This window comes from Trachemys scripta, chromosome 2 (assembly GCF_013100865.1).
Source record: "Trachemys scripta elegans isolate TJP31775 chromosome 2, CAS_Tse_1.0, whole genome shotgun sequence".
Lineage (NCBI taxonomy): Eukaryota > Metazoa > Chordata > Testudines > Emydidae > Trachemys > Trachemys scripta.
Window position 1 is genome coordinate 214,301,673 of NC_048299.1, and position 20,082 is coordinate 214,321,754.

The 20,082-nt window shown below is 40.1% G+C and overlaps 1 protein-coding gene across 2 annotated transcripts in view; it reads right to left on the reverse strand.

Annotated features, from left to right (window-relative positions):
• ST18 (ST18 C2H2C-type zinc finger transcription factor) overlaps positions 1 to 16,069 on the reverse strand; it is a 189,538-nt gene extending 173,469 nt beyond the window's left edge. For both annotated transcript variants that reach the window (XM_034762912.1, XM_034762911.1), the window contains exons 1-2: positions 15,983 to 16,069; positions 15,548 to 15,683 (exon numbers count right to left, since the gene is read on the reverse strand). In XM_034762912.1, the coding sequence (XP_034618803.1) occupies positions 15,548 to 15,683; positions 15,983 to 16,021 (175 nt within the window). In that variant the 5' untranslated portion in view covers positions 16,022 to 16,069. The remainder of the gene's footprint in view (positions 1 to 15,547; positions 15,684 to 15,982) is intronic.
• Between the last annotated feature and the right edge of the window lie 4,013 nt (positions 16,070 to 20,082).

Consider the following 20,082-nt stretch of genomic DNA (forward strand, 5'->3'; position numbering starts at 1 on the left):
GGCCTCCAAGCTCCTGGCCTGGGAGTCTAGCCCCAGGCCCCTCCACTGCTGTCCTCCTTCCCCCACAGCCTCAGCTCGCTCGCTCCGCCACAATGCTCTGGGTGGCAGAGCTGTGAGCTCCTGGGGCAGCACAGCTACAAAGCCCAGCCTGACCTGGTGCTCTGAGCTGTGTGGTGGTGGTGGCAGCGTGGTCTGGATCCAGCCTGGCGGCATGGCTGTAGCACCACCAGCCACCGGTGTTCCAGGCAGCGTGATAAGGGGGCAGGGAGCAGGGGGCGTTGGATAGAGGGCAGGGGAGTTATGGGTGGTGGTCATGGGGCGGGGCTGTGGATAGGGGTCGGGGGGGAACAGGGGGTTGAATGGGGGCAGAGGTCCCGGGGGGGGCAGTCAGGAATGAGGGGGGGGTTGGATGTGGTGGCAGGAGTAAGTCAGGGGCAGGGGTTCCAGGAGCAGTCAGGGGACAGGGAGAAGGGGTGGTTGGATGGGGCAGGGATCCCGGGGGGGCCATCAGGAATGAGCGGAGGGGTTGGATGGGGCGGCGGGGGTCTAGGGGTGGTCAGGGGACAGGGAGCGGGGGTGTGTGGATGGGGCAGGGGTCCCAGAGGGGCCGTCAGGGAACAGGGGGGGGTTGGATGTGGCGGGGGGGGGGCAGATAGGAGGTGGGGGCCGGGCCACGACCCCCTCCCCTAACCAGCCCTCCATACAATTTTTGAAACCCGATGTGGCCCTCAGGCCAAAAAGTTTGCCTGCCCCTGGTCTAGTGAGTCACATTTACTGCTGCTCTCAGGGAGTTTGGGCAAGCTGGTTAAAATGTCAAAAATGACATTGATATCTTTGGTCATTGTAGAACAAGGATACAATTATGGGCCATTGAGTTTAAACTACTGCAAGTGCCACATTCTTTTAATGCTTATCTAGACTAGAACAGCAGCTGAGAAGACTATCTTTTCACATAGCAGGTCAGTCTGCATAGCAGCCTGCAAGTGATCTGAGAAAATATGTGATGATATCAGAGCACATGTTGAGAGAGACATGTTAGAACCATCACACAGAACATTCAGCTATAAAGGGATTTAATTGCATCTGCCCTCAATTATCTTGTGCATTTCCTGCAGACCATTCTGAAAATATGCCTCCAAAATTTAAACTTAGATTAGACAGACTATTTCATTGACCAGAAAAGGAGAGAGCCCAATGGAAGAGGAGAGAGCCCAATGGAAGAAAGAAACTTGACAATCACATCACACTGAAGTTTTGAAATTTCAGTCGTGTCTTTTGAAATTAAGACCAAGATTCTTCATTCCATGTGTAGGCACCTAAATAGTGCCTGACTTTTCAAAAGTGCTGAGCATTCAACAGCCTCTAGGAAGAAGCTGGGTACTCAGATTTTTTAGAAAAGTAAGCCACTATTTAGATGCCCATATATAGAATGAAGAACCTAACTTTAGGCATCCAGTTTTTAAAATTTTGGCCTAAGCTTCCTCAGTCCTATTAATCCTGTCTCAAGTGTGGAGATGGACTAGAGGCTCTCTCAAGGTCCCCTTTAGCCCTACATTTCTATAAAACTATTGTCATTTATTCTGAATGATAAAATTGGAGAAGCTATTATTTTTACATCAAGTCTCAGGAGTATTCATATTTCCAGTGACAGCAAAAAGAAAGGCTGAAGTATGCCTTCTCCATCACTGTCATGGTACTATATCTTAAAAATTCTCCCTCCTTTTTCCCTGCATTAGATTACTCTACAGAGTCCCGATCCAGATAATTTTATGTTGATAATAGTCACTTGTCTATCCACGGAATGGTTGCAATGTGCTATTTCTACATAAATGAACATTCTTCTTGGGTGTGGGTTACTACACAACACATTGGACAATGTGTCCATGGTGTCAGACTCCAGTTGGATTATATATTACTTTAGCCCTTCTGCTAGGTCTGTCTTTCACAGGAGATTGTTCAGCTTCCACAGAACATTCTATTTTTATGAGGATTCTTTTTCACTGTTCTTCATTTTCATCCTGTTGCATTTTGGCTCCCAGGTAACCCAAGCTCTAGTTCATTATCCTTAGAACAACATCTCTTTAGGTTACTCAAAATGGTGATTTCCTCAGGATGGTGATAACATGAACAGAGAATGCATATGCTTGTCAGTTAAAGTGTCAGAATTCACAGGAGATCTGTCCTCTGGGAAGCACAGAACATTTAAATGAATAAATACCTTTTATAGACAGACTATTTTAAAAAGGTTTTTATTGTTAGTCATGATTGTACTTCAGTGATCCAGAGCAGGGGGCTGTCAGCCTGATTCTAAGAATTTTATTCCAAGTTCCCCCTGTGACCATGGGGAAGATAGTTAAGCATTCCATAGCTCAGTTTATACATCTGTAAAATAGGTATAAAATACATCACAGAGGTAATGCAATGATTGTAATGTAATTAATATTTGTAACGTGCTTTGATTTCATCAAATGGAATATTACATAGTGCTTTGAGATCCTCAGTTAGGAGATATGGAGCAGTAAAAAATGGTATTACATTATTTATTATCTTTCACTTTAAAACTTGAAAATTAAAGTGTCTACGGGTTTTCTCCTCTTCCGCTGGGTTATTATTGATTTTGCTGTTCTACTGCTGCAGAAGGCAATACTTCTTGTTTAGTAGTAATCTGTCCTTGTCACAGCACCACCACACACCACTGAGGAAGTCAGCAGGAATGGAATGTGCTGCACAGTTCTAGGATGCTAGCCACACACTAGTAGGCTGCCAGGCCCAATACTCTATTTATTGCTTCTCTGTTTTATAAAGGGACATTGCTTGTTAACTAACTGCTTCTGCTCCCAGCATAGTGGAAGCTCAGGTAGAGTGGACTCACAGTGAATTTCAGAGCAGTTGCATGCAAATGTTATTAATTTTATAAGACTTCTTGGTATTAGCAAATACGTTTATAAATTGGTTCAAAAAATTAAGCTCACAAAACAGTGAGTGGAGTAGGGAGGGAAATAATTTATCTATTTCAAACATTCTAGCTTGTAAACTAGTCCATGTGCTCTTAAAAAAGGATTAGGTTTAGTAACTGAGAATCTGGCATCAATCAGAGATGATGGTTTATAGGTAGATTGAGTACAAAGAGAGGTCCATTAGACTCAAAGGACACAGCAATGGAACAATGGAAGCAGACAGGAAGCCTGCACTAATAAATATGCCCACTGGGCCAGTGCCACTGCCTAGCATGGCATAGATACATACAGCAGGATTATACAGTAAATGGGGCAAACACAGTCCAGTCCATCTGTCATAAACATTAGGTCCAAAGGCCACAGGTGCAGATTGCACTAAAATGTAAAAATTACACCCAGACAGAGACTACTTTATATAACAGGGAGGGGAAAAAAGAGAGGAGAAAAAAACACAACAGTGATTTGTTTCCAATCAATAAATGTTCTCTGAACAGCCTTGTGTGTCCTTGGCAGTCACTGTCTCTTCCTTTCTCTCAGTTATTTTACATGTATAATGTATATTGTATTTTTCAAAGGTGCCCAGAATATTCAAGATAGTTTTTTCCCCTCAAATAAATTTGCCCATATCAGCTTGATAATTGGGAAAAGAGGAGATAGATTTCAAGAAAGAGTCATTTCTCCACTCCGTTTCAGACATGCCCAGTGTGGTGAGAATACAATATACATCTGCTCAGCTATGGAATCACTTTCAGATGTCATGGTATGTGCAGCTGGAACGGTGCTCAGATAATGAACAGCCAAATGAGAGAGTTAGCCGGAATTTATCTATCTCCAGAAGTCCAGATAAAAGGCACCGAAATTTGGGTGCAGTAAGTACTATGCATGTACAAATAGCTTCTGCTTGTTTACAGTCTTCAGCTGCACTTCCAACTGATTTCTCATACTAAGGTATTCCTCCACAATATATCCTGCAGAATAAGCTATGTAACTCTGGCTGCATGCTCAAGAAAAACATATTCAAAAAGGGTAAAAAAATGTCATCATTCTCTCATGTTAGAATAATCTTTGCCCATCTTGTGTTAAATGGCGACACTAATATATTGCATGCATCAGGAAGAGTGCCCTGATGATTTGGGCAATACAAGTGCAAGAAGAGTCTATTTAGGAGTATAATTAAAAAACAACCAAAAAAAGCATCAGTAGTAGTACTAATATCTCTCGAATAGTGTGGTTTTACCGCTCGCTACCAAATCTAACTGAAGTACTCAGTGAAATGTGGAAGTTTTTCCTTGTCCTTTTGTCCTTTTCCAGACATTCTTTGATGTAATAGGTTAAATTTATATAAACACTTTTCTAGGTGTCTGTCTGTCTGTTTCAGTTACAGATGCCATCTCTTTCACAAAACCCTGATGGAAAAGTCCTATAGAACATAACATAAAGTGATAACTCTTCTAGAGGTTTTTGAGTCATTCAACAGAATTCAGTACAGAATTATATCCCAACTATAGAATTATGCTGGTTTAACAAACAAACTCACATATCATTTTCTATTTAATCATAGAGAAATTTCTACAGAACCCTAATATATTTCTATACACTCTATTATTTTCTCTCCCATATTAAATCTTGTAGGACTTTCCAATAAGAGAAAACAAACTCTACCCACCCTTCCCCTTTTATCCAGGAAATCATTATTTGCTCCCTATACAATGAGTGAAATCGTGAAAGGACCCCCTCAATTATTTGCCAACATATTACTAATGGAAATGAAGAGGAACAAGATGTATCGGGTTTTATTTTTCTTCTGCGGCAGATTCCTTTGGTATATTCTCTTGCAATTGGGTAGCAAAGACCGAGTAGGGGTGAAGTAGGTAATGATTATATGTTGTCATCTCTTAATTGAACACCCTCAAAAACCTTAAAGATTAAATATTACAAAAAAACAAATCACTGTATTTTTATTTTAAAAACAACAACAAAGAAACATTTGAAGAATCCAGAGGTTCCTGTAGTTGTTTCCTGAAACTAAAAGAGGTCTAGATAACAGGAGTTGGAATGGCCTGAACAAGTTGAGCAGCCCTTCATGAGGGGAATGGAAGTATTCACCTCATTTGCCCAAGAGCTCAGAGCCGGAGGAACAAATGTGGCCTCTTTGATAGAGGCTTTTCTCTCTTATAGACTATCAGTGTGTCTGATACTTAAGGACTCCAGTTGTAAGCTGTCTCGTCCGGTGCCTAAACCCAGTACAACAGCAGTTCCTTGTCCCTCATGATTTGACACTGCAATGTCTCCCAGTGCCTCTGTAGAAACCACTTGTCCTCTTTATGTTCCTAGTTCCTGTTATCCACAGTGGACTCCCACTCGACAAAAACAGCTGCCCAGCAGCAAGCCACATCTCCTGCTTTATCCACCCTGTGGATAAATACAGCAGTAAGGACCTCTCCAGGATCAGCTTGAAGGTGCTGATCCCCACTTTGATGCTGCTGCTATGGTTGTGACCTCACCTCCCCCGTGGCTGACATTGCTTTTTGCTCATCTCTCCTCCCACCAACTTCTCAGTGACATGGGAAGTGAGGCTTAAGACTTTCCTCCCTGACAGCATCTCACTGCTATTATGCTGGTGGGTGATCATGCAGCTGCAGGAGCAGGTACATGGCCCTCTACCATGTGTAGAAGAGATTCCAAAATATAGTTGCACTGGGTATTGTTCCCCCAACTCAATTTCTGTCCATATGGAGGAACATTAGAACATGTGCAAATATCTCCAGCGGGTATCATGTCTCCAACTAAAAGACTTCTCCGCTATTCCCTAAGCTTCACTCTTACACCCTGCCTTCCTTTCTCCTCTTCACTGCTACTTATGTAGATGTATTTATTCTGTATGAGAAAACTACGGACTTAAAAGTATGCACCTAATTTCTCCCGGCCTCCTAACAGCCTCACTCCCAAACCCAGATGAAAACTTCCTGCACACATACACCAGTTCATCCCCAAATGCTAACAGTCACATGAATAAAAACTTTTCCCCAAACAAAAAGCAGTTCACACAAATTTCCATGAGAGAGAACAAAAAGTGGATACGAACAGGATCAGATAAAAACATGGTTCAGAATTCTACTATTTCCATCTCATTATTCACTTAGCTCTCCTAGCAAAACATCTGTACTCACAATTTTTCCAACATAAATGTGCAGCCCCAAGAGGTTCAGACACTTTGGATAAGTATCCAGTTTACACCTGTGATGAAGTGGGAACATTCTGTACTATTTTATGAGGCCGGTGTGTGCCTCAGTTTCCCCTATGCATTGCATGGCTACTTAATGTGGGGGGGTGGGAGGACTACATTTGCTCTCAAGGAAGGCTGAAAGACTAGGGGTGTGTGTGTGTGTGTGTCACCTAACTGTCTGAGTGGAGTGAATCTGTCATTAAAAAAGACTGGCCGAGGCCAGCTCATATCAATGAAAATCTGAGAAGACAATGGAAAGCCCACTCACCAGGTCATTGACACTTATCAGCCAATGACCCGAGGGAGAAGGATTTCCTCACCTCTCAGTAGGCCAGCTGGGAAAAGAACCCCGCTCAAGAACAAAGAACTGGGAAGTGTGAGGTGGTGGGGATAACAGTTGGTTTCTGGAAGAAGCTTAGAGCTCTCTCACCTGAGAACAGACTAAGGAAGGAAGTTGGAGTGTGAGAGACAGAGCACCGAAAAATGGAGTTCACTGCAGTTTGGCTGGTGCTCTGGGCTGACCAGAATGGACTATGGTTTAATTTTCATTTCTCTCTGCTAACCTAACAACTCCTTATGCCGTATTAGGGTTGACTAAGAAACCCTATTGCTTTGAAAACGCTGCTTGAGTGTCACTGTAAATATTTGGTGTGGTGCAGGAATCCCCAGAGTCTCTACCAGGAGTCTGTCTCAGTTCAACACACTGAACAGAGCTCATAGCGTGAAGCAGGAGCGCTGAAGCCCTAGAGGCTCACTCTCAGGAGGCAGTGAGGCCGTGTGGCCTACCCTGAATGAAGAGTGAAACCCTTTGGGGTCTGGCACATCAAAGAGGTTCCTCCAATAAGCTGTTCCAAAGCTGAAGGCGTTGCCCCCACCCTGTGGGTTTGTGACCACACCCAAACTCCAACGTTTCAGATTTGACCATCATCAGTATTGGAACAACACTTTGACTTTACCTGTCTTATGTGGCCACATGTCTGATGCCTAAGCACAAGTGACTGAACCACTCTTAAAAACATTTAGGTTTCTTGCAACCTGATCCACGCTGGTGAAAGGGAAAGAATGCCTCACCTCAGCATTGGCTATGGAGGAATTAAACATGTGTTAAAAGGGGATGCCTTGGACAGCTCTAACCAGTGCTCCCCCAATGCAACTCTGCCAGCTCATGGGGAATAGAGCCAGTGGCCTGTCCCTGTCCCTGCTTGACATATAGCTAACTCCTACCCTATTTCCCTTCCATGCACCTAGATAAATTATAGCTGCTATGTCATAGGTGTGTCTCTTCTTTTAGTACACCTGCATAGGACCAGCCATAATTTGAACCTCCTTCTTCATTGTTTTACATGTAAGATATATCCAGTTCCATACATTCTTTCACCTAGGGTTTCCTTTATTTGCAGTGCTGAGAGGCACCTGAATTACACTGCTCCAATTAAAAAAACAACACACTAGCACAATTGTTAACTCTTCCAAAGAAACTGATATGGTTAAACACCTTTTGTGGTGGCAGTGATGTGCCCTCAGTTGTGAAGGAAGAATGTATTCCGTCTATGCACCAAAGAGTGTGCATTGCATAACTTTACTGGGATTGTTTACAAGCCCATTACTATTACAGATACTGCTGCACAGGATCTATAATTACATTTATGCCTCATGAGCAAGCTGATGGAAAGAAACATTTGCTTAAGGCTCCAATCAATGAACGTAGAGCTTACACTGGTCTTTATTTTATACAAGCATACTGCTTATTACTTTGGAGCATTCATTACAATTATCAGGCTATGCTAGCAGAACTATATAGCAGAGGACTCTTGGGCCTCTGATTCTCTATTCTGGTTATGATTTAGCATATAAACCCATATGCTCTTGTGCCTAGACAGTGCAACACACATGACTCTCAAACCAAAGGCCCATAGCTATTACTTTTGAGATTAATCCATTCTGAAGCCTTTGAACTGCAAAGGATCAATCTTTCCTGCCAATATATGGCACAAATCATCCCTGGCTGGGATGATTTAGTTGCGGTTGGTCCTGCTTTGAGCAGGGGGTTGGACTAGATGACCAACCCTAATCTTCTATGATTCTATGATTTCACCACATACAGTGTCTTAGTAGGTTTCAGAGTAGCAGCCGTGTTAGTCTGTATCTGTGTCTTAGTAAACCTCCTCTTGCAACACAAATGCAGCAGTCGATTTTCCAGCGTACAGTATGTGGTAGCACCCTCCATGTATCAGAGACCTGGACCAAGTCCTGTAACTGCAGACTTGACTAGGTTGTTTTTCTTAAATGGAACATAAAATACCTCTGGGTTGACAACTTGGGTGCCAAGTTTCAGCCACTGAGTTTTTGAAACGTTTTCAAGCAGGTGCAGATACCACCTGGCACAGTGTAAAGGAGCACAATAGGAATGCCTAAATAGATTAGACTGATAGAAATGATACAGCATCCTCACTGTGAACATACTGCTTATTGTAGTAAAAATATTGTCAAGCTACATGCATGTTCGGAGACAGTGACAAAACGTGTTTGCACCCTTGCCATTGGAATCAGAATTCTACAACACTGTCACAAGCTGAGGCTGACTGTGGTGAATTTCATTGTGCTCCTACCAGCCAGTAGTGGCTGGAACACAGTTATTAAGGACTTGATCCCAAGATCAAGAACTAGTGGCCCATAATACTTAGTCCTGCCATGAGTGCAGGGGAATGGACTAGATGACCTCTCGAGGTCCCTTCCAGTCCTATGATCCTTCTCCTGCATCGTGTATCCTTTTATGCCACCTTTCCCTTCCCCTCCCCTGTCCAAAAAATCCCCGTGACACTACTTGCATTAGAATCATGTTCCACTTACTCTGAGTTAGGAACCAGTCACAGCAGGGTCTGTGAGTTGCCAGGTATCTCAATCTACATGAACTTTCAGTGTTCAGAACCTTGCAAGGTGCCTTAGGTCTTACAGTTAACACCTTGTCCTATTTTGTAATTTAATAGATATAGTTCACTCCCTGCATTACAAACATAAAACAAATACATTTTATGTTCTCCATCACAGTCTTTCCTCCCACCTAAACACACACTTTTCCTCGGTCACATAATTGGGCCACTATTACTGGATAATGCTTTTACTTGTGGAACCATTTGTTCTGCTTATTGTAGTAAAAACATTGTCAAGCTATTTGCATGTTCAGAGACAGTGATACTATTACAAATGATTTTAAACAGATGCAGAAAAAAATTGACTATTAAAATCAGGTTATTTGCTTTCTAAAATACAAACTTATATATATATATATATTTTGACAAGATTTTCTGATTTATCAATAACTTTGTTGCAATTCAATTGCCTGTAAAATAATAGGCATATGCAAATATGGGGTATGTTGTAAAAATATAATTGTTAAAAATGGAGATTTCCTCAGAAATAACTTGCATGTGTTGTAAACATAGAAATATTTATTTATATGCACTGGAAAAATTGAATTAATATTTGTTTTGGTCAGAGTTAAGGCTGCTGTATGAATTTTGATTTCTTACCCATACTTATGTATGACAGAATTGCCTGAAGTTTTATGTATGAAAAGTGAAGCAGTTTTTAGTCTTTGTGAGAGAACCATAATTCAGGATTTCTTTTATTTCTAGAGTTGGTGTCAGTTAGGAAAGGAGGTCAACAATCTCAATGCACCAATTTATTTAGGTTTTTTTTCCAGGGCTGGCATATATATTTACAGGACACTGAGAGAGGGTGAGGAAATAAATGAAAATAATAACAAATTGCTAAGATTGTTTAAGCTACACAGGGAGAAAAGATATAACACTGGAATACGTTTCCAACTGCTCTCAAGGGAGTGGCAGAAATATCTATACTGCCCAAACTACTGTAATTAGTGAAAAGCACCATTTCCTATCCGACGTAAGTACTGTAAACAAGTGACTGTACTACTAAATGCAGTCATCTGAAATAGTAGGGACACCAGAAATAAAATGGCTAATTCGATGTTTTCTTTTGTAACATGGGATATAATTTATTTTTCAGTTATTTTTGCACTTTGTGGATTGATGCCCTGAATACAAGAAGGGGAAAATCGTGATTAACTCAGTTGGTCCAAAGCCTGGCATGTCCTTGTCTACATGCAGGGGTCTACACTACTGCAAATATCCTGATTACTGACCACCAATGACTGAATCAGGCCTAATCCCAATTTTAGACAAAGCCGAAGTGTACAGTACATGTTAAAATATACATCATTCCAATATTTAAAAAATAATGTATTCCCTATTGAGCAATGTACAAAGGCCAAAGATTATTCCCCTTACCGTATTCAACACGAGATACTAAAATACATAATCATCTGAATGTGGGGCTATGGGATAGCCCAACAATTCACATCTGCTTGACAGGGAAGGGTTTTAAGAAATGGCAAACCCAAGGAATCACAGAAGTTAGAAAGGGAAGAAATAGTGAGATCATAGAGTTAATACACATATAAGTATGTGATAGACAATAGTATCCCAATCAAAGAAATAGCAAATATTAATTTGGTAACAGAGTACAACTTTTGGTGATAACAGAGCCCTTCTGTTCCTTAATCATTTACAATTTAGAAGTAATTTGCTGTATAGGGTATGGATACAGATAAGAATGGCAAACTCTTAATATGATATATATGTGGTAGAAGTACACCTATTCATTGATATTATTTTGGTCACTGAATTTTAGGGGTTTTATACTCCATACAGGTCAAGACAAGGCAGACTAGGTGTTTATGCAATTTGGCTTATAAATAAAATTCACTGAAGCAACACAAACAGTTGGACTTCTACATTTTAGGACTTGAGAGCTAAAAAGAGACATTTAAAAAGAAAAGAAGAATGACCTTAGTTTCAACCTTTGTGGTAGTTTTCAAGAAATGTATTTGGTCAGAGAAAAAAAACTGAAACAGCTAGTAAAAATAAATGCTCATCAATCACTATAAATGTGTTTTTGCAAAATTGTTCATACCTTTTAGTCCCATGTATAAATGCACAGAAGCATGCAAAGACAGGAAAATGTTACATATCTGAATGATCTTGAGAACAGAAGTTTAGTTAGGAATAAGGTGACCAGATGTCCCGATTTTATAGGGACAGTCCCGATTTTGGGGGCTTTTTTCTTATATAGGTACCTATTACCCTCCACCCCCATCCCAATTTTTTACACTTGCTATCTGGTCACCCTAGTTAGGGAAGAAAGGTGTTTTGGGTTTGGGTTTGTTTTGTTCAAATTTAGTTTTTCTAAATACAGCCAAAATGAGGGGTGGAGATGGGGGGACTGGGTGAATCTTCATTAGAAAGCTTCTCTCCATACATTTGTGATACATTAAGAGTAATTTATGTTTATCTAGAGAAAAGCTAGGCTGTTAATTGAAGGCCCACTTAAATCTAGGTATTATGTGAGATTTCATGGCCCAAACAGATTTCAATATTCTTGGTTAACATTCCAGTCTGCAGAACACAGAGGATTTAATGCTCATCTACCTGCACTTATGCCCACATTATAGAAGAATATTGACTGTTTTCAAGATGATTGTTTCTTTTCACAAAGAAAAGGTGTTAACCATTGGAGAAATCCTGGCCACACTGAAGTCAATGGCAAAACTTCTACTGACTTCAGTGGGGCTAAGATTTCACCCAGGGTGTTTAAAGGGACAGTCTGCATAACAAAGTTGACTTGTCATACTGGACTGACCACTGGAATCTAGTGGTACCTAATATCTTTCATTTGGCTGTGGCTTTTACATAGGTCACAAGGTGACAAAATGGGAGGCAAACCACACACAAAAAGGTCAATTGTGCAATTATTTATCACTGGTGCCCCAAAAGCAACCAGCGTAAGCCATAAAGCTCAACTGTTGGAATCTCTTGTAAAGTTTGCAGGTAATCCCTCCCCAATGACAGCTTGTCACATTTCTGCCACAGACGGTAGAGCTTTTCTCATGAGTAGGTCATCTGTTGTTAGTCGTGTGCAACAAAAATGTGCACTGAAATGAGTTACAAAGTTCATAAGTACTTCTGGCTGCAACCAGCTTTTGACAAGACAAAACAAAACAAAACAAAACAAAACAAAAAACCCTGCTAAGATAACTTACGAAGTCAAAATGCATGGATATTTTACCTCAGCAAATGCAGTGTCCAAAATCCAATTAAGTATTATGCAGTTTTGAACATAGGACCATAGGCCAAAGTTCAGTCGAGGATGCCTGAAACTACCATCTAAATCCACATTTAGGTACATAAGTAAAAATATCATGATTTTCAGAGGTGTTGAGTACCCAATACTCTCACCCAAGTCAATGGAAAGTGATAGTACATCACAGGATCAAACTATTAATTAGTATGGGTAGAATTTGCAAAAATGTTCAGTGTTAGCATAGCTCTAGACCCAGTGAAGTCAATGGTAAACTTCCCCATGGCAACACTCTCACTGACTGCATGAAGCGCAGAGTTAGACCAATGCTGAGTCAGAGTGCTTCTGAAAATCCCACCTTTTTGAGAGGGCACTTCCTACCAGAGTTCTTTTTTTAGCCCTCTTTGTTTAAATTTGTACAATTTCTCTGAGAATCACAAAGTACAACTTATAGCAAAGTGCTTTTCAAAAACCTTAGTCAAAATAACTAAGAAACAAAACAGGTAACATGTAGGTGGCACTTTTTAGATCTATAGAAAGCAGCTTCAACAAAAGCCCTTCAGAAATGAACTTTTATGTTGCTACTGTACATTGCAGGATCTTTGCAGATACAAAGCCTTTGTTAGAATTGGAGGATTCTCTTTCCTTACTTTAGATCATTAAAGGAAACCGTGAGCAAACAACAGCTTTAAAAAGTGATACTAAACATACTTAGATTTTACATACTGAATTTTAAGAACATTGTTCAATCTTGATTATCCAAATCTCTGCTACTTGAGAAAGGATCACGGCCCCTACTTACTAATTTAATTGACAATTTCCTGTATTATCTGAAACCTTGATTCTCTAGAATTATTCTATGCCTCCCACTATCACCCTGCAAGACATAATTGAGGTTATATTATGAACAGGTTAGACAAACATCTGGCAGGGATGGTCTAAGTATACTTAATCCTGCCTCAGTGCAGGGGGATGGACTAGTGATCTCCTGAGATCCCTTCCAGCCCTACATTTCTATGATTTCTATACTTTGCCAGCAAAAAAGTTTGTAAAAAAGAATTACATGCTGGCCTGTACAATGATCCCACAAAATAATAAATCTAGTGTCTCATTGCAAGCTGTCCTGTGCTACAATACACATGCTGTTGCTACTTAAAAAACTTTATTTAAGTGTTCTGTCATTATTACATTATCTTCCAAGTATTTTGAATCTACCTTGGTGGAGAAGACGGAAACATTTAGTATAAGTTATTGTCTTTTAACAGATTTTTAAAGAGTTACAGCTGGGGACTAGACATGGCGTATAAAACACTGTGCTTTACTATGTAGCAGGTATACTTCCATTTCAGCACTCTGCACTGACCTCTACTGGTTTATCCGCTGTAAGCTCCAAAAATACTAAACAAGCCAAAGTTAGCCTATTATTGCTGAACTTTTTACCTCTGTTCAGATTTGAGTTTGATAAAATGAACTGGCTGTAGCATAACAGGGTATTAGTCACCACACATCCGAGGAAAGAAATGTAAGAGGAAGTAGAGTTTTAAACCATTTGTGATGCAGTTATTTGTATGGAGGGTGAGACACTACTAAAGCAAACAGATTAAAACCACTGCAATTACAGTTGGTATAAAGATATTAACAACACAAACATCCATGATACTATTTTGATTGTATTTAAGTGTGGTTTATTTATTGTCAACAATTTCTTGTTCATCTTTACTATCTGGTGTGATGTATCCACCAGCTGTGTTTCATTTTATATATACATTTTAAGCATTTTGGCTTTTTGAGGCATGGACCACCTTTTTCTTATGTTTTTGTACAGTGTCAAGCACAGCAGGACCCTGGTCTATGATTATATATTCATTGTCTGCAATCATTCATATTTGACAGATTTCCATTTTACATAACACATTCATCTCCAGAACCCTCTTCTGCTGAATTATTTGCTCTAATTAGAACTGAGCTGGCAACTTTACTATCTGTCCTTATCTACTACACACCAGTGGATCAAAGTTCAGCAGCAAGTCTGATGTTATAAAAGTATCACTATATCAAATCAAAGTCATTAACATGTCTCGTTGAAAGCAGTGATGTGGTTGCTTCAGGCTTCTTACTACTCATAATTTATCACTGGTCTACTTATTCAGTCTCTCAACTATATTTAGACCTTTGTGCTTTACAGTAAAAAACAACCCAAGTTCAGAATAAGTAAACTAGCAAACTTTTCCATGCTCATTTACCACAAAAAAACATTTTCAGTATCTGCGACACTTATGCTGCGAAACTTTCCAATTTTCTAAGGCTATTTTTAGACTTCCTTGTTATATAACTCTTCAGCTATGAATAATAGTTTTATGACTCATGAGAACTTTATTTTCTCACACTGCTCCCCAGCCAATCTATCAATGAGCCCAAAAGAGCTGTTTTTTCTTTTTTTTTTAAGTCACCTGTGTTTGCTAGGAAAAAAAGTTCAGTGCAAGTATTGTGAAGTCTTGTTCTGTCTGTGTATAGAATAAAGTACAGTGCACATTGTGAATATGTTTGGGGCCTCAGATAATGGCAAGCAAAATGACCATTTGAAATTCTCAGGATCATGCCTACCTATTTGGTTTCTTATGTGTAACAATAGATGCAGTTTTCCTCTGTTTACACTTTTTAGATCCTAAACACAAATGGATAATCCAGATTGTTAGCAAAATCTAAAAAGAAATCCCATACCGTACAACTAAACATTTCAGCAACTTTAGCACTATTTATATGAAAACCATTTCCCTCTTAACTTCTTATATATCCTAATTTCTCTCTTATCTTTGTTTTTTTCCCTGCTTATCTCACCTGAACCTAACATCACCAGATACTATGGTGATGAATGCTTTAGAAATGGCTGCAACAAATAACAAAATCAATAAGATTCAGCAACAGTCCGCACTTTCCTCTGAATTCAGAAGAAAGGCAACTGGCTTCCTTTGCAGTTAATATCAGTGTTGCTCCTTGAGTGACCAGCAGAGGGAGAAAAGGGGGTGTTCATACAGAAGGTAAATACTTGGAAGAGTAATTCCCCAGGATGATTTGCCCTGGATCCAAATTAGTCCAGGTAGCGTCAAAACTACAAGCCATGGTTCCATAGCAAAATGTGTGTTGCTGAAACCCTGTACATGATTTTACTTAGTCAAAGCACTGCAGTCAATTCTCTCTCTCTTACCTTTACCTGGTGACTTTGTACAGTTGCCTGATAGGTCATTTTCTTCTAGTTTTGTTGTTTTTTCCACCGTTCTGATTCTTGCGATGTTATTTCTGAGACTTTTACAAACAACTGGATCCAATTTCCTTATTCTTTTCTAAAATTGCAAACAAAAATATTTTGGAGTTTTACCATAAATATTAGATCTTTTAGCACCTACACTATAATAATGAGACTTGCAAATCAATATCTTTTATCTTAAAACATGGAAGTACAGAATCTATTTATGATAGATTATAACTCACAAACACACTAAATACATTGATTCTTCTGTACAGTGTGTTGACTTGATTGCAGTAAAATCATTCTCTTCTCATGAAAGGTTTTGAAACAATATTTTCTGTCAGCTCTACACAAAATATTCCACAACTACCCCAATATTTTATTTTTCCTTACCTCTGGTATCCCAGTGAGGTCACATTCTGTTAAAAACATCCTGCCAAGCTTGGTACAAAAGGGCTCCAAAGAATCAGAATACAGAAGCTATGCAACTTGCTGACTAACTTTGCTCTGTGTTATTTACCAACTACACAAAGAAAATGCTGTCTATTCAAAACACATTTCAAAACTCTTTTCACAGAAAGTGAGTGAACAAACGGTCCCATGTCCTAAGCTGTAGTCTCATCTCCCATGAGCCCCGGTGATAGCTGTGGGGCATGGAACAGAGTGACACCACTACCAGTCACTACAAGGCACTTTTGTAAACAACTTTGTGAGTGTGTGTAGAGGAAAACAGGACGGGGGCGGGGAAGTGTTACTTTTTTCTCTGTCTTAACATTATGGTTTCTTGCTTTATCATCTCCGATTCAGAACTTCAGTCTCACTTTGTAAGTTTTGCTTGCTAAAAACAGATTTGTAGTCCCTGTAGTATGTTTACTTTTTTATCTGAAACCTTTCATCTTGAAATGGGCCTCAACTGAAAATTTTGAACAAGTTTTACATCTGGATTCAGATGCGCTAGCCCCAGGGCTCAGACTTAGGTGTTCAGGATTCCAGTAGGCCTATTACATCAACAAGGCCTCATTGTAAAATTCAGAACCAGATTCTTATGCCATGTCTTCCCATTCCCACCCCCCCACCCCAAAGTTCAGGATGCTTGGATTTGGTGTTTCCCTTTGGCACATTAAAGAAAGAGGCCTTAGTTACAAAATTCAAACCCAAGTTTGGATTTTTAGAGCTCCCAAAGTTCAGGTGGGCATGGAATTTCAGATCCAACATTCTGATTTGTCTCATTATACAGGTGAGCTCTCAGAGCAAAATCCCTTCTAAAGTTTGGGGATGATCTAATCTTGGGTTCTAGTTTAGGCACTTGTCTGTTTTTAACATTTATTTTTAAATAATCTCAATCATTTCAAGTATTCTTAATTTTACAAAGGGTTGTCTCTCTCTCTGTTTTTATGTATTCATAAATACAGCCTTCAGGGACTTGTCCCCTGTTAGTCACAAATTTACACGTGGGAAATTATAAGCAGAACTGCTTTATTCAGCTCTTCCAGCACAGTGATCAGTAGACTTCACCATGCTAAACCATAAAAAAAACTTCCTTATGCTCAGAATAACTCATGGACAATGACCATTTTCCATCCATGGCAAGATCCAGAACTTTGTTGTCATTACTACATTTATAGTTCCATTCTTCTAATGACCAGCAGCAGAAATCAATCCCCTCCCACTTCACCCCCCCCCAGCCCCCATTTATTTCTTTTTAGCTTTGATCTATAAGGCACACATTTCTACACTTGGCTAGTAGTAATAAATGTTTTTGTTTAACTTATATTTTTGAAGGTAACAAAGGCAGGTATTACATAACATCTGTTACTTTTAGGTGTGTGAGAGGACAACATAAGAATAAGATGTAGCGATTATCATATTTCAGTTATATAGAAGGCAGCATAATCTACTGTACCTGTCTTTAGGTTTGTCCATGAACACACTTATACACATGGTTTACTCCATGTTTAAAAACTGCCTCATTGACTTCAATGGATGGTTCATATGATTACAGTTAAGTACATGCATGTTTTCAGGATTGGGAACTAAGATATTTCCAAAGTACCTTTGTATAAAGAATAAGCACTATTACAAATGAGCATAAAGATTGTTAAACTATTAAATCTGGTAGCAAATTTTATGTACTGGATGACGCAGATGTAAATGGCATCTCAAAAAATGGTAAACTGTTTTTTAAGCCTGTAAGGTTTTCCATAGATAGGTTGACTCATGCTTTACTGAACTGCATACCACTTGAAAGCATATGATACTTGAACTTCCAAACTGTTAGACAAAATCTTGCAGAAATCAGTAACATTTGAAATGGATTAATTCTGCAGCCAGGAACAGTGACTGACATGGTGGGTGGCCCAAGCACAGACAGCACTATTCTTCATATTTTTCACTGACGCTTGCAAAAGAAACTTAATTATTTCTCATTGACTAGAACCCAATCTGCAACAAATAAAATGCTTTCGGGACCAATTCCATCACTTTCACCTGTTGGGTAGCACTTAACCCAAGTGAATAGGCTCTTAATTTGTATATATCTGAAACACTGCAACTCATTATTTTTATTAAGAGGAAATAATACAACCCTAAAAGAAAGTAGCCAGTTAAGACATTAGGGACCTGATCCAAAGCCCACTGGTGTCAATGGAGCCTTTCCATTGATTACAACAGGCTTTAGATCAAGTCCCAAATTTATTTAATATCTTAAATAATCATTATTAAAATTAGATATATGCTACTGTGCCTCACTGAGTAACCACATTATAGGATGTTACCCTTGTTCTCACCCTTCTTCAGCCTCCAAACTCTTCCCAATTCTGTCTATCTATATCTCAGATATTTCTATGGCTCGGACTACCATAGTATCTGAGCACCTACATTTCTTTAATGTATTTATCCTCACAACACCCTGGTGAGGCAGGGAACTGCTATTATGCCATTTCGCAGATAGCCTCAGGTCCTTAAGTGACTTGCCCAGGGTCACAGAGGAAGACTGTAGCAAAGCAAGGAACTGAAGCTGAGTCTTCTGAGTCCCAAACTAGTGTCTTAACTAGTGGACCATCCTTTATCTCTTCTTTTATTGCCTCATTGCAGTGTATGCTAAATTAGTCCTTATCTAAAGGCGGAGGAGGCCTGGAATTACTTCAGGTCAAAGTTGCAGAAACAATCAGAAGCCTGCATCCCAAGAAAGGGGGGGAAATTCTTAGGCAGGAATTGTAGACCATGGTGGATGAGCAAGCACCTCAGAGAGGTGATTAAGAAAAAAGCAGAAAGCCTACAAGGAGTGGAAGATGGGAGTAATCAGCAAGGAAAGCTACCTTATTAAGGTCAGAACATGTAGGGATAAAGTGAGAAAGGCCAAAAGCCATGTAGAGTTGGACCTTGCAAAGGGAATTAAAACCAATAGTAAAAAGTTCTATAGCCATATAAATAAGAAGAAAACAAAGAAAGAAGAAGTGGGACCACTAAACACTGAGGCTGGAGTGGAGGTTAAGGATAATCTAGGCATAGCCCAATATCTAAACAAATACTTTGCCTCAGTCTTTAATGAGGCTAATGAGGAGCTTAAAGATAATGGTAGGATGAAAAATGGGAATGAGGATATGGAGGTAGATATTACCACATCTGAGGTAGAAACCAAACGCGAACAGTTTAATGGGACTAAATCGAGGGGCCCAGATAATCTTCATCCAAGAATATTAAAGGAACTGGCACATGAAATTGCAAGTCAATTAACAAGAATTTTTAATGAATCTGTAAACTCATGGGTTATACTGTATGACTGGAGAATTGCTAACATAGTTCCTATTTTGAAGAAAGGAAAAAAAAAGTGATCTGAGTAACTACAGGCCTGTTAGTTTGACATCTGTAGTATGCAAGGTCTTGGAAAGAATTTTGAAGGAGAAAGTAGTTAAGGACATTGAGGTTAATGGTAATTGGGACAAAATACAAGATGGTTTTACAAAAGGTAGATCGTGCCAAACCAACCTGATATCCTTCTTTGAGAAGGAATTTCTTAGAAAAAGGAAACACAGTGGATCTAATTTACCTTGATTTCAGTAAGGCATTTGATATAGTTCCACATGGGGAATTATTAGCTAAATTGGAAAAGATGGTGTAGCGAGGTGGTGGGACACCCCACAACCCCGCTGAGGGCCAAACCTCCCCTAATCCCAACGTGGGCGGAGCCACTGGGTCCGGAGCCCGCCCCTCCGAGGTCACGGCCCCGACCCGGAAGTATAAAGGCCCGCCTGCAGAGCTCAGTGGAGCCCAGGCCGGCGGAGAGAGCAGATGTCCGTGGCCAAGCTCCCGCTTGGGAAACAGCCGCAGGCCGTGACCGGCCTGCTGACTCACTGGGCCAGTCGAGCCTACCTCTCACCAGGTACCCCGAGGAGGACTGGCCAATCCTGCCCCGTGCCAGGTACCCCGAGGAGGACTGGCCAAGCCTGCCCCGTGCCAACTACCCCGAGGAGGAGCCGAGCCTGCCTTCTGCT